Genomic DNA, 14,736 nt, shown 5'->3' with positions numbered 1-14,736 from the left:
TTATTTGGGTACAATGGAGGAAAGTTCCATAACCTAACCTGAGGAAATATGATTTAGTAGGATTTAATCAGGAAAATGAGGGACAGTACCCATGACTTTTAAGTCTGTCTCCCACCCCACATAGACTGGTGAGAGTGATGTGATTAATGAATATCAGCATGCCATCTTTGAAAATATAAGTATAATGTTGGCAGAGAAAGAATTCCAATGGGTTGTTGTTCTAGAAAGGAAGGACAATAAAGTATTCCATGCAGTGTCTAGGAGTTGAGACAGTAAGGGTGACAAGAAGAGGAGAGATGGCTGGAGCCAGATGAAAAGGAAATGCATTTGGGCATTTCCAAGAGTAAACTATGTCAAGTGGTTGGCATTTGAAAGGGCATCAGGCTGTAGAAACTAAGCCAAAACAAACTATGGAATCTTGTGCACCCTTGCTCTTGCCAGTTTCTGTTAAGCCAACCCATACCAGCATAGAAAACATATTAAATAATGATGATGAGAGACATTGTAGTAGTAAAGGATAAAGGAAACAACACAACTGCAAGTCAAGGATCTTAGTGTATTAGCATAAAAGCTTTTGCTAATCAGCCAAATGGCTATCAGCTGCTACCGAGAGCATTTGTGAGAGTATGTCTGACAGCAGTGATACTATGTAATGTATGTAAGTAGTACCTTAATACATGACAACAGCATTATCTGGTGTATATGAACAGTACCTCAACATAAGATATCTCAAAGAAGGACTTACTTGAGCTTTGTTGAATGACAGCAAGCCTTTTTGATACCAACCCATCTGACTTTTTGTTTTAAAATGATCTAGATTAAAACTTTCCATCAAAATTTTTTCTTAATGGTGCTCGTAACACCAGCTTAATAATGATAATGTTATTTTATATTATTAGATTCTTCGTTATTTTCAAAATTAATTAAAACAGAAATATGGCAACAAAAAGGTTAATAATGACATCAAACTCAGCCCATAGAGCTTGTAGCGGCACAAGCAGTTAGCGCCATATTGGATGAAATCCCACGGCAGATACAAGAGGCACACAGTTTGAGATGGTAAACTGAGAGCAACACACTTCATCTAATCTGTTTAACTTGTAAATAAACTGGTTGTGAATTGCATTTTTACTTAAGACTTCTTTCCTCGCCTGCTGGAGCCTAAAATGACACAAAGAACAATTTTTATGGGGGAAGGCGATATTCATCCAATATCGTGAACTTTGCCACCCATTATAAAATGGTGACCCAGAATGTGTAAAGGATCTCCGGCAGCCGAAAGGAGCAATAGAATGCCAGAAGAATCAACTCAACTTCCAGCCATCATTCCTGTCTGCCGCCAAATTTGAATTGCCCTACATAGGACAGGACATTACCAGTTCAACGCCATTTTCTGGTGACTTTTTCAACTGACAAAAAAGAAAAAGAAAGAAAATTTATTGGTGCAAGCACACACATACAAACACAGTGTTTTTGGTATTTTTTTTGTTTTCTTTCAGCACAAAAACAGGTTTGGTGACAAAATTTTTTTTCTTGTCTGTGCATACAGTACACAATTCAATAAATTTTGCTCAGAAAATTTTTTTCTTCTCGCACACGCACTGTTATTTCCAACAACACTTTTTGGTGCTTTTCTTTTTCTCCTCTAACAGAAAAAAAATGAGTTTACCTAATCTTCCCTCTTTCACTGGTGACGTCATGCTTTGGTTTGCACAGTTGGAGGCGTATTTTGCGGCACATGCGGTGCCTTCACAGCGGCAATTAAATCTTCTTTTGTAGCATACCTGCACCACTCGCTACTTCAGTCAGAGATCTCATCACTGATCCTCGTCCGGATGCAACTTATGAGGTAGTCAAATCCGAGGTTCTCTGACAGAACACTAAATCTGTGGAGCCTAAGTTTAAGCAGCTAATGCAAAATGAGGAGCTAGGAGACAAGATGCCGTCTCAATTTTTATGGCATCTACGCAAGCTCAGCGACACAGCTGAGGATAGCTCGCACTTACAGAAGCTTTTCTTCTCCTGGCTACCTCCCAATGTACAAACCATTTTAGCCACAGCAGTTGATACCAACACCATGGATCAACTAGCTACTATGGCTGATAAAATTTTAGAGTTTGCTATCCAGCCAGCACCTTGCCTGTCTACTCCTGCTCAGAGGATTCCTCCACTGCATCTTCCTCATCACATGATGATATTTTGGAGAAACTTGCTTCTTTAACACGCCGAATGGACGTGCTTTGGGAGGGCACTTCAATCTTCACACTGTCTTAGTCAAAGCCAGTCCTGTTCATGCTCAACTGATTCCTTTACATCTAGTTCCAGTCTTCATTGGTACCATGCCAGGTATCAGCATAAAGCCCATAAATGCATTCAGCCTTGTTCTTTCCAGTCATCAGGAAACGAACTGTGGGGGGCTTGAGCACATCCAGCACTTCCGGCCAATCCAACTCAAATTGTGCATTTTTTGTGAAGGACCGCGTGTCTGGTGAGGTGTTTATGGTTGACACGGGTTTTAGTTGCTCTATTTGGTCTTTGCATCTCACTACAGACAAGCCAAAGCTCTCAGAGATTGTTCTCCCATTGCGACTTACGGTCAAGTTTCCTTACATATTGACATTAATCTTTGCCAGGATTTTAGGTGGATTTTTGTCATAGCTGATCTGGGTGTGGAGTTTTTGAACAATTTTAATCTATTGGTAGATGTCAGGCGACAGAGACTTGTCAATGGTTCTACATCTTTGTCTACACCTGCAAAGGCTGCAACCAATGCTGTTCTCAGTCCTTCTTTTTTGTTGCCACTGCTGGTGATGCATTTCCTTTACTCTTAGCTTCTTTCCCAGAGCTGGTGGATCAGCTATTCCAAACGGTGAAACCTACTCACTTGACCCTCCACTATATTACCACCACTGGGCCACCTGTTTTTTCACGCCTGCAGCGACTTGCTCCTGACCGTCTTAAGAAGGCTAGGTCTGAGTTTAAGCATATGCTCCAGGTTGGCCTTATTCACCCTTCCACCAGCCCTTGGGCATCTCCCCTTCATTTGGCATCAAAAGGGGGTTCTGATTTTCGCCCGGTGGGGGATTATAGACATTTGAATGCGGTTACTGTTCCCCATCACTATCCCATAAGAAATCTCCAGGACTTCTCCTCCAATTTGCATGGTTGTACTATTTTTTTTCTAAGATCGACCTTGTTCGTGCCTATCATCAAATACCAATTATCCTGAGGACATACCAAAAACTCCCATCACTACTCCCTTTGGCAGCTTTGAGTTTCTTTTTATGCGCTTCAGTCTGTGGAACGCCACAAGCACGTTCCAAAGATTTATCGACAAAGTTGTCAGTGGACTTGATTTTGTGTTCGCTTACGTTGATGACATACTCATTGCAAGCGACATGCGTGAGAATCACCTCCAACACTTAAATCAACTCTTGCAGCGTCTCTGCACCTACAATGTGCAAATCAATCCTGATAAGTGTGTTTTTGGGCAGTCTTCTCTGGAATTTCTGGGGCATTATATCGACTCAAATGGTATCAGACCTCTCTCTTCCAAAGTCGATGCAATTCAGTGCATCGCACCCCACCACTTCACTACACCAACTCAGTTACTTTTTGGGAGTTGTCAACTTCTGCAGACGCTTCATTCATGATTGTGCAGACAAGATACTTCCCTTAACTCAGCTACTGAAAGCCAATACAAAAAAGAATTCTCCTATTACTTGCCGAGGCGTTATCTGCTTTTGAGTCAATCAAGAACGAAATAGCTTCTGTCCGTTTGCTTGCACATCTGGTTCCCGATGCTCCTCTCTCTTTAACTGTTGATGCATCGGATTCTGCAGTTGGTGCTGTTTTGCAGCACACCGTAGACAATCAGACTAAAACTTTGGCATTTTTTTCTTTCAATTAAAGCCAACTGAACGTTGGTCCAGTACGTTTGATCGTGAGCTCTTGGCGATCTACCTGTCAGCTCGTCATTTTCAACATCAACTCAAGGGCTGAGATTTTGTGATTTATACTGATCACAAGCCTCTTACATTTGCTCTATCATCTAAATTGGACAAACACTCGCCTCATGCTTTTCATCACCTGGACTACGTTTCCCAGTTCACGAGTGGCATTCGGCACATACCTGGAACAGAGAACGTGCCTGCTGACACACACTCTCATCTTCCTGTGTGCTCCCTTTCATTTCCAGCTGCAATCGATTTAACTGCCATTATGCAGGATCAGCCAGCTCTGGACACATTGGATTTAGTTTCTACCAAGTTGTCCTGTTGCAAGTTTGCCTATCTCCCACTTACGATAGCTGAAGGCACCATTCTTTGACACAGTTACTAGTTCTCCCAGACCATTTGTACCTGAGAACCACCAGTGCTCTGTTGTTGATGCTTTGCATTCATTGTCACATCCTGGCGTCACTTCCTCGGTGAAGCTTATTACGGCTCGATTTTTCTGGCCTAATATGCACCAGATGATCACCGATTGGGCATGCTCTTGTGTAAAATGCCAGCATTCTAAAATCCACAGGCATATTCCTCTGTCATGGCCTTGAGGACAATGATGATTAGGAGGAGATTGAGAACCAAGCCCTGGTGAATGTCTACCTGTACACTAAATTTGTCACTGTACACATGGAGACTCGCTTTCGCCACGTCCACATTGATCTGGTTGGACCATGGCCTGTCAGCCGTGGTTTCTCTTACACATTGACATGCATCGATTGTTTCTCATTGGCCAGAGGACATTGCAATAGTGGACATTTCTGCTGAGTCAGTTACTCAAGCTTTCGTTTCTAAGTGGATTGCTTGCTTTGGTGTCCCAGCTAAAATAACCACTGATCATGGACACCAATTTGAGGCTTCCCTATTTCATGAATTATCACGAATCCTAGGGGTTCATCACATTCATATGACCAGCTACCACCCAACAGGATAGTCGAACGTTTTCACAGGCAACTGAAGGCCGTTCTACATGCCACTCCTGATCCGCAGTCTTGGACAGAATTCCTGCCTATTGTTCTTCTCGGTTGTTGCACTGCTGTTAAAACAGACTTAGATTTCTCCTCTGCTGAACTCCTTTATAGTACCACCCTGGCACTCCCTAGTACAATGTTAGCGCCAGACAACGCATTGCCACCTGATCCAATGTCGTATGTCACCAGACTTCGCTCATATTTCTCAAGTCTTCCACCCATGCATCTGCATGACCAATCTATTCCCTCTCACGTCCCACCAGACATTGACAAATGGACTCATGTTTTTGGTCGGGATGATTCTATCAGAGGACCTCTCGGTTCTCCTTATAAGGGACCGTTTCGTGTGCTATCACACACACCCAAAACTTTTAGTCTCGACATCAATGGTCAGGCAGAGACCATGTCAGTCGACAGACTTAAAAGGGCACATTTTGCGATGTCCACATCCTTCAATGACACCCCAAACATACCCACCTTTGATCCTTTACAACCACCTACACAACCACCTGCACCTTTGACCACACCATCACCTACATCTCCACCTTCGTTGCCACTACCTAACATGAATAAACCCTATGTCACCAGGACTGGCTGCACTGTGCATTGGCTTAAAAAACTCACTAAAACTATTTATATCTGAAAATCTCTTTTGTGTTTCCTGTGACAGACAACTGCTTTCTTGTGTTACTGGACAATTCCAATACTCTGCCAATTAACATTTTGCCAAATTTTGTGCATGCTAATTTATATTTCTTGCAATTATTTTTCTATTTGACTTTCACATTTTTGTACCATATCTTGTTGGTTACAATCAGTTACCATCTTTGCTCTTTCTTGTGCCTGCTCCAATTATTCTGTTTTCGCACTGCTGTTCTCAGGGGGGAGCCCTTGTTGCAGCACAAGCAGTCAGCGCCATATTGGATGAGATCTCACAGCAGCCATTGCCATCTCCGAGACTTGAGCGAGACCTCACCTGCATCCATTTGTCATGCATGAGATCACAACTAGGTTCGTGATGGCAAACTGGATATAAGGGCCCAACAAATAGATTCTATATCTTCTTCACCGCAAGTTCTTGCTGAACACACTTCGCTGGCTGGGTCTCCAGGCTAGTCCTGTCTGCATGTCGTATCTCTAAAGGCAATGGGCCCGCGATACCACAAGATGCACACAGTTTGAGATGGAATACTGAAAGCAACACACTTCATCTATTCTGTGTAACTTGTAAATAAACTGGTTGTGAATTGCATTTTTACTTAAGACTTCTTTCCATGCCTGCTGGAGCCTGAAACAACACAAAGAACAATTTTTATGGGGGAAGGCGATATTCATCCGATATCGTGAACCTTTCCACCCATTATAAGCTCCTCTCCTCAATGACTTTAAGGTCACACTGACATCTTCCTGTTGATGCAAGCAACTCAAAGAGGTTTAAAGTGTTCAGTCCAAATATTTAGTATTGACTTTTAATTTAAATCTCAAAATGGTGAGCTAGCACAGGTGATATTGTTTTAGCCCCTGCTCTGTTAAGCTCTGTTTAAAACATTCTTAACCTTCTTAATATTGTATTAACCTAGTTGCCCTCAGTTTTTGTTCTCATTCACATCTTTTCTAGTTTCTGTTTAATCAGCTAAAGATATCTACTTAATATATTTCTTTGTCCAAATTCTCCATCATTATTAACCATTTTGTTACCAGATTTCTGTTGAAATACACTGGCTTTGTTTCAATTAATTTTGAAAATTATGAAACATTTAGTAAAATAACTTTTTCATTATTGAGCTTTAGGAACATAAGTGACATAAAATTTTGCTGGAAAGTTTTAATTTAGTTTAAAACAGGAAGCTTGTATCACAGAACTACAGTTAGTTTAAACAAGTTTAGTATCAAAACTGGTTAAAACATTAAGGACAATAATCATGATGAAGATGAAATACAACTGTTTTCATTTGTCTTTATTTGTTTATGTATTTTTGAGGATTTTGGGGGGGAACAGATGTAGAAGAGTCTGTGTACACATGCACATACATGTCAGTGTTCTGATGATAATTATAAATATTGCACAATTTAGTTTCTTTTTTACTGCAGTCTTATGGCCTTGTATTTAATTTATATGGTTTAGAGACGTTTTTTTCCTCTCTTTATTAACTCTTCTAAGCTATTCAACGAGCATATTGTATGTTGTGCAATATGATCACTTTTTTACAATACACACCATTAACTTTTCACCCAACATGAATACCTATTTCTTTACTACCCACAAGGGGCTAAACACAGAGGGGACAAACAAGGACAGACATAGGTATTAAGTCGATTACATCGACCCCAGTGCCTAACTGGTGCTTATTTAATCGACCCTGAAAGGATGAAAGGCAAAGTCGACCTCGGCGGAATTTGAACTCACAACGTAACGGCAGACGAAATACGGTTACGCATTTCGCCCGGCGTGCTAACGTTTCTGCCAGCTCGCCACCTTAGCTAAGCTGCTGGCCCAGAGCTCAGTTTCTGCCTTGTTAGGCTTTGTTAGTAGCATATACTCCAATAAAGCAGAAATGTACATTTAGTATTTTCACTGCTGCTACTGATATACAAGTGTTTTTAAAGCCAGTATGTCCATAAGAGATATTATCTCCAAATGAATACTGCAGTTAATTTACCTTTCATGATGCATGTGCATTAAGTATGATAAACAAATGGCTGTTTTAATCTAATACTGCTTTTGTCGCCCATAATACACACGCACATAAACATATGTAAGTGTGTGTATATATACATCACACACACAAATGCACGAGAAACTGACTTCCTCAAATAACCTGCAAGTTTTCTGAAAGTAATAGATAATTTTTGTTTCCTACGTAATAAAAAAATATTTTTCCGCTTTTATTCTGTTGTTATTGTTGTTGGAATTATTATTGTGATATTACTTTTGTATTTGTTCGTATCACTACAACTTAATGTGTCACTCAGAATCTAATAAATTGATAGGTGAAATGTTATGTACAGCGTATCTCTGAGGTAATTCAGAAAAGTTCGGCAGTGCTTGAGCGCATTCCACCCGATAAAGCGCCCGCACACGGGTGTTGTTGAAAAATATTCAATTATATAGTAATTATAAAGACTAATATTGCATAATCGTATATGAATATAAACTCAGCAAATTAAAACTGATGTCCGGTGCAGAAACAAATATTGTGATCTACTATTAAAGCCTGGTATCATCATGTTACATTAGTCTTTTATATATACACACACATACATACATAGAAACATGTAAACATACGTACGAAGATATAGAGAAAATGAACACTAGGCGTATTTTATCTGAAGTCTTTTTGTAAATCTTCTTTCTTGAAAATACACCGCATAATAAAAACGATAGACAATTAGATAGATAGACAGACAGACAAATACGGATACAGAGAGTGTATATGTGGGTGACTGTAAAAAAACAGTACAGCAAATTGAAACATTGTTTTTCCTATTGATAAACGTTTACTATAATTAATAAAAGTCATCACTTTTTACGGTACACAATGACTGTGTGATATATATGAGAGAGAGAAAATGTTATATTAAATCTCTGAGCGAGATATAGATATATATATATATCTCATTGGACTGAAATATATAAGAGAAGAGAATGTTATTTGTTGTGAAAGCAAAAAAGTAAACTGCGTCCTTACCTTCATGGTGATCTTCCACGACATAAACAGGCAATTCGCGGGGTAGGACATTGTGTTTCTCTTTCAAGTGAGCCACCAATAAACTTGCATTGTTTTTGTTTCCCTTCTTGACTTTATGGGGAAAATGTTTTTTCTGGAGTCGGAACACAGACCGAGAAGACTTACTAGATCTTAAGAGAGCAGCATAAACAACCACTACACCACACAGGACAAGAAGTAGAAAAAACGACCCTACAGCTCGCCTTCGAAGGCGGCAGATTTTCATGTTACAAAACATATATTTACAATAGGTAATGTGTCGGCAAAAAAAATTTGAAGCAGAACTCCTGCTGTCCTGATTTGATATAAACATATACTTTTAGAAAGCACTTTTTTCTCGTTAGCCGACGCTTCGATTGTCGATGTAAAATTCATTGACAATCCAGTACTAAAATTCAATGCTGAACAAAACAAATGACTAATGCAGAGAACATGAAGAGTACTGCCTCGGTTTGTTGTGGTAGCAAAAGGTAGCCACCCTAATTAACAATGGTGACAAATGAGTGACCGCATTTTGCCGGAAAACGGTTTACCTTTGTTAATTTCAGTTTAACGACAGTCGTGCATCGTCTTACCGTAAAACGTCAAATCGCTGGAACTCGTCGGAATGACACACCTTGCTTATTCACACTTATTTAAAAGGTAACCGGAGTTTGAATGAGCGGCCTTCAAGCGTGGCAGGGTGATGGAAGAGCTATCTCTATATCATATATAACAGGGGAAAGAATTGATAAAGTTTTTATTCTCTAGTGTTCCTGTATATCTCACAATGGTGATTGCCATCCTAAATTTTTTTTCCCAACCAAAATACTTCGATTTTTATACATTTTTGCTATTCACTTCCGTCCCACCAATTTCGTATCCTTTTCTTTTTTTCATGACATTGTAATAGCTATTCCAAAAGAAATTATTATTTGGTTTCAAATGGAAAACAGAATCGGGTTGTAGTATAGCCATGTTTACTTCTTAATTTAAGCCACTCACTTACTCTTAATTAGAATAGAACTACTTGGTGCTTATCATTAGTATTCATAATTTAATCAAAACTGTTTATTTTAAAATTGGTATTGTTCAAAGAAGGCATATATATATATATATATATATATATATATATATATATATATATATATATATATATATATGTGTGTGTGTGTGTGTGTGTAAACGAATCTCATCGCAATCCTACTAATATCACGAAAACGGCATCACAAGGACTAATGTTCATTTTTAAGGACCAGGAAATACTTCAGTTCTGGTTAGTGGTTGACTCTTCAAATTTCGTGTAAGATCAACTTTGAATTTCTGCGCTCATGCACAGGACGATACTGCTGTCTGATACACTTACATCCGAAACCGCCTCTAAAACAAGGCTATTTCGATGGAATAACAACGATTGTATGATGCATGTATACAGAAAACAATTCTACATGGTAGTGTGATGTGGGCCCTGAATGTAGAGGACATGCAAAGGCTAGAGAGGAATGAGACTAGTATGCTCCACTGGATGTGTAATGTAAATGTACTTGTTCAACAAAGTGTATTTAGAGAGAAGCTAGGCATAAGAGGAATTAGATGCTGTGTGTAAGAGAGAAGACTGTGCTGGTTTGATTATGTGATGCAGATGGATGCAAATAGCTCCATAAAGAAGTTCCAATCTCTCAAAGTTGATGGAATATGTGGAAGGGGAAATACCAGGAAGACATGGGATGAAGGACAACCTCAGGACATTGAACCTTTCAGACAAGATGATGAAGGACCAAGATACCTGGTGCCTTGTTGTACTCAAGGAGATCCATACTCCACAGCAGAAGTGTTAAAGTCATTCCCCCTGTGAAGAGGATTGGCATGCAAGAATCCTGTGCCAGTGCCACATAAAAAGCTCTCATGCTAGTGCTATGTAAAAGCAATCAGCACACTCTGTAAAGTGGTTGGTGTTTGAAAGGGCATCCAACCATAGAAACCATTCCAGATCAGACTGGAGCCAACTCTGGTCAAACTGTCCAACGCATGCCAGCATGGAAAATGGATGTTAAATGATGATAATGAGGATGAATATCTAAGGCTACAAGTTCTTTTGGAAAACTTTCCCATTGTTTGTGGAATAAACACGGTAAGAGTTTGAAAACTAAAATAAGCATATACAAATCTTGTATTTTGAACACACTTTTGTATGGGGCAGAAGCATGAACTCCCTATTACAAGCATATAAAGAAACTTTAAACCTTTCACATATGCTGTCTGCACAATATCTGCAGCATAAAATGGTAAGATAAGTTTCTGAAAAGTGTGATATAACCAGGATTAAAAGCATGCCGTAGAGAATTTGATGCAGGTAAGCATGCTGTTCGAATGTATGATGATCACATTCAGAAAATTCTTTTGTATGGCCAACAAGGAGAGGGTTTCTGCAGTAAAAGAAAATCCCTGCTATGGTATAAGGATAAGTTGAAACAATCAGTAAAAACCCTGCAGCTTAATTTAACATCTTTGGAAAGTTATTGCCTAGATTGATCAGAGTAGCCTAAAATGTATCATGGTGCATCTAAACAATTTGAGTCGAAGACACAGATCAATGAAAGAACTATATTTTATAATCAACAGACGCATTTGTTCATTCCCAGGCAAAATCAAAACTATCATTGTCCCCATTGTGACTTCTTAGCAAAATCTATACTTGAACTCAAATTACATTCCTGCATCCATCACAAATAGATGCAGCATCTTTTCTTATAAATTTTTAATCCTTTCCTTCAAACACATCGAAGTCAATGGGAATAATTATTACCATCATTGTTGTTGTTATGCTTCTTCTACAGTAAATACAACAGAATCTGTTCTGAACTACTGAGCTAGCAAGCTGCATGCATACCATCTCTGTGTATACTTACCTATATCTCTAGGTTAGGGTCCTTTTTGTTTGGCTCTGCTGATTCTATGCTGAATTAATTTGCTATGGGATATTATGGTACCCCAAAACTTTTTTATTCTACATAAGTTTTTTTTTGTACTAGTTAGGCATCAACCAAGTTAGAAATAAACAAAAGTATTAGATTTTGATAATTACCAAATGAAAAACCATATAAAGTTAGAAGAGCATGATAATTCACTTGAAGCATTGTAATATTACAATGCTTCAGAAACAATGAAGATATATTTTTTAATATATCATAAATAACTTTTTCGTGTTATCCATCTTTCATTCATTAATACTGTTCTCTACCCACACTTTCATTGATCACTCCAATCAATGAGCCATCAAATTCTCTCCTCCTCCACCACCATATGTCTCTTACACTCTTCATACACTATGCTGGCATCCCTCCCTCACTCCTGCAATCCAGCTAACCACATTTCATCTCCCATATCCTTCTGTCTACTTGGTCATCTTTACTATTCTGCTGCTCTTCACCATCTGTCATCTCCTATTCCTCCCCTACATCCCCTTATTCATTCATTATTGCACATCCATTATTCATTCCATCTGTCCTCCCTACACACTCTTTACAATTATCACCTCCTTGCCCTGACCCTCAAACATTTACACTCCTGGTCCCTCATTCTCACTCACTTCTTACACATCTTGTACTTTAAGGGTCCTCTACTATTTTTATCTTTTTTCCAGCTTCACCCAATCACTCCCACTACCTCTTCTAAAATGCGAATAGTTATGAAGCTCCTCTACTACAAGAAATCTCTGCTCTGGACCCTTAGCTCATACTTTTACTCCTCATCTCCTAGCATAAAGTTGTCTCCTTGGGGCTTATATTCTTCAAGCAGCATGACAACCTTGCTAGTGTTGGTGACACAGAAAAATCATCCAGTATATGCATTAGGAAGGACATCCAGCCATAGATGCATTAGGAAGGACATCCAGCCATAGAAATCATGCCAAAGTAGTTTGGAGGATGAAGCAGTCCTTGGGCCCATTAGATCACGTCAAACCATCCAGCCCATGCCAGCACAGAACATGACATTAAGTGATGAAGATTATGGTGTTAAAAGCAACTACATTGTGGAAGAGCTATTCTAACCATTTAATAACACACAAAACTGTTAAATTCACTTTGAATTTATTTTATGAATATTGAACTACAGAGGTATCAAGCTGTTGGATCAGGTGATGAAGGTTACGGAGAGGGTCATAGCCCAACTAATTAGAGAGAGAGTTAGTTTAGATGAGATGCAGTTTGGGTTTGTGCCAGGGAAAAGTACTACTGATGCTATATTCCTGGTAAGGCAGCTGCAGGAGAAATACCTAGCCAAAGATAAGCCCCTGTACCTGGCTTTTGTTGACATGGAGAAAGCCTTCTACAGGGTCCCCCGATCCCTTATCTGGTGGGCAATGAGGAAACTAGGGATAGATGAATGGTTAGTGAGAGCTGTGCGGGCCATGTATAGGGACGCTGCTAGTAGGGTGAGGGTTGGAAATGAGTACAGTGAAGAATTCCGGGTAGAGGTAGGGGTCCACCAAGGCTCAGTACTCAGCCCCCTCCTATTTATCATAGTCCTCCAGGCAATAACGGAGGAATTCAAGACAGGATGCCCTTGGGAGCTCCTCTATGCTGATGACCTTGCTCTAATTGCTGAGTCGCTATCAGAACTGGAGGAGAAGTTTCAGGTGTGGAAACAAGGATTAGAATCGAAGGGCCTCAGAGTCAATCTAGCTAAAACCAAAGTCGTAATCAGTAGGAAGGTAGACAAATCACAAACACCTTCAGGTAGATGGCCCTGCTCGATCTGTAGAAAAGGTGTAGGTAGAAACTCTATAAGATGCACCAAGTGTAAGCTATGGACACATAAGAGATGCAGCAATGTCAAAGGAAGGCTAACTAGGAAGATGGTTTTTGTATGTGGCAGATGCTCAGGAACAATAAACACTGAAAATGCTCTGAGACCAACTTCCGTCACTTTCCAGGGAGAAAAACTAGAAATAGTTGATAGTTTCCGTTACCTAGGTGACCAAGTCAGCAGCGGGGGCGGGTGTGCTGAAAGTGTAACTGCTAGAGTAAGAATAGCTTGGGCAAAGTTCAGAGAGCTCTTACCTCTGCTGGTGACAAAAGGCCTCTCGCACAGAGTGAAAGGCAGACTGTATGATGCGTGTGTACGAACAGCCATGCTACATGGCAGTGAAACATGGGCCGTGACTGCTGAGGACATGCGTAAGCTTGCAAGGGATGAAGCGAGTATGATCCGATTGATGTGTAATGTCAGTGTTCATACTCGACAGAGTGTAAGTACCTTGAGAGAAAAGCTGGACCTAAGAAGCATCAGTTGTGGTGTGCAAGAGAGACGTTTGCGCTGGTATGGTCATGTGGCGAGAATGGATGAAGATAGTTGTGTGAAAAAGTGCCACACCCTAGCGGTTGAGGGAACCTGTGGAAGAGGCAGACCCAGGAAAACCTGGGACGAGGTGGTGAAGCACGACCTTCGAACTTTAGGTCTCACTGAGGAAATGACTAGAGACCGAGACCTCTGGAAGTGTGCTGTGCGCGAGAAGACCCAGCAGGACAAGTGAGTCCATAACCTGTGGCCTTCTACATGGGATGGAGCCAGCCTACGTATGCATACCTTCCCTTCTTGGGACACAAAACTCTACTTGTGAAGACGTGTTGAGGCAAGTGAGGATCAGAATCGAAATCGATCAATGGAAATTGCGGATGTGTTACTAGTGCCGGTGGCATGTAAGAGAACTTTCCGTTTCGCGACCGTTGCCAGCACCGCCCCGTTTCGTGTCCGTTGCCAGCCTCGCCTGGCCCTCGTGCCGGTGGCACATAAAAAGCACCATCCGTTCGTGGCCGTTTGCCAGCTCTGTCTGGCACCAGTGCGAGTGGCACGTAAAAAGCACCCACTACACTCACGGAGTGGTTGGCGTTAGGAAGGGCATCCAGCCGTAGAAACACTGCCAGATTTGACTGGGCCTGATGAAGCCTTCTGGCTTCACAGACCCCAGTAGAACCGTCCAACCCATGCTAGCATGGAAAACGGACGCTAAACGATGATGATGATGATGATGATGAACATTCCATTGCACAA

The 14,736-nt window shown here is 40.5% G+C and overlaps 2 protein-coding genes across 2 annotated transcripts in view; one reads left to right on the top strand and one right to left on the bottom strand.

Annotated features, from left to right (window-relative positions):
- The window catches only part of LOC115214195, a 47,129-nt gene extending 37,889 nt beyond the window's left edge, over positions 1-9,240 (bottom strand). The window contains exon 1 of the mRNA XM_029783296.2: positions 8,665-9,240. Within this exon, the coding sequence (XP_029639156.1) occupies positions 8,665-9,016 (352 nt within the window). The 5' untranslated portion in view covers positions 9,017-9,240. The remainder of the gene's footprint in view (positions 1-8,664) is intronic.
- Positions 9,241-9,303: 63 nt separating this feature from the next.
- Positions 9,304-14,736, top strand: part of LOC115213812 (uncharacterized protein C630.12) — a 64,609-nt gene continuing 59,176 nt past the window's right edge. Inside the window, exon 1 of the mRNA XM_036504904.1 lies at positions 9,304-9,345. The gene's annotated coding sequence lies outside the window, so the exon portion shown is untranslated. The remainder of the gene's footprint in view (positions 9,346-14,736) is intronic.

Source organism: Octopus sinensis, linkage group LG7, assembly GCF_006345805.1.
Source record: "Octopus sinensis linkage group LG7, ASM634580v1, whole genome shotgun sequence".
NCBI lineage: Eukaryota > Metazoa > Mollusca > Cephalopoda > Octopoda > Octopodidae > Octopus > Octopus sinensis.
Note: the sequence above shows the minus strand (reverse complement) of the source record. Positions and strands in the feature narration are given on the sequence as shown.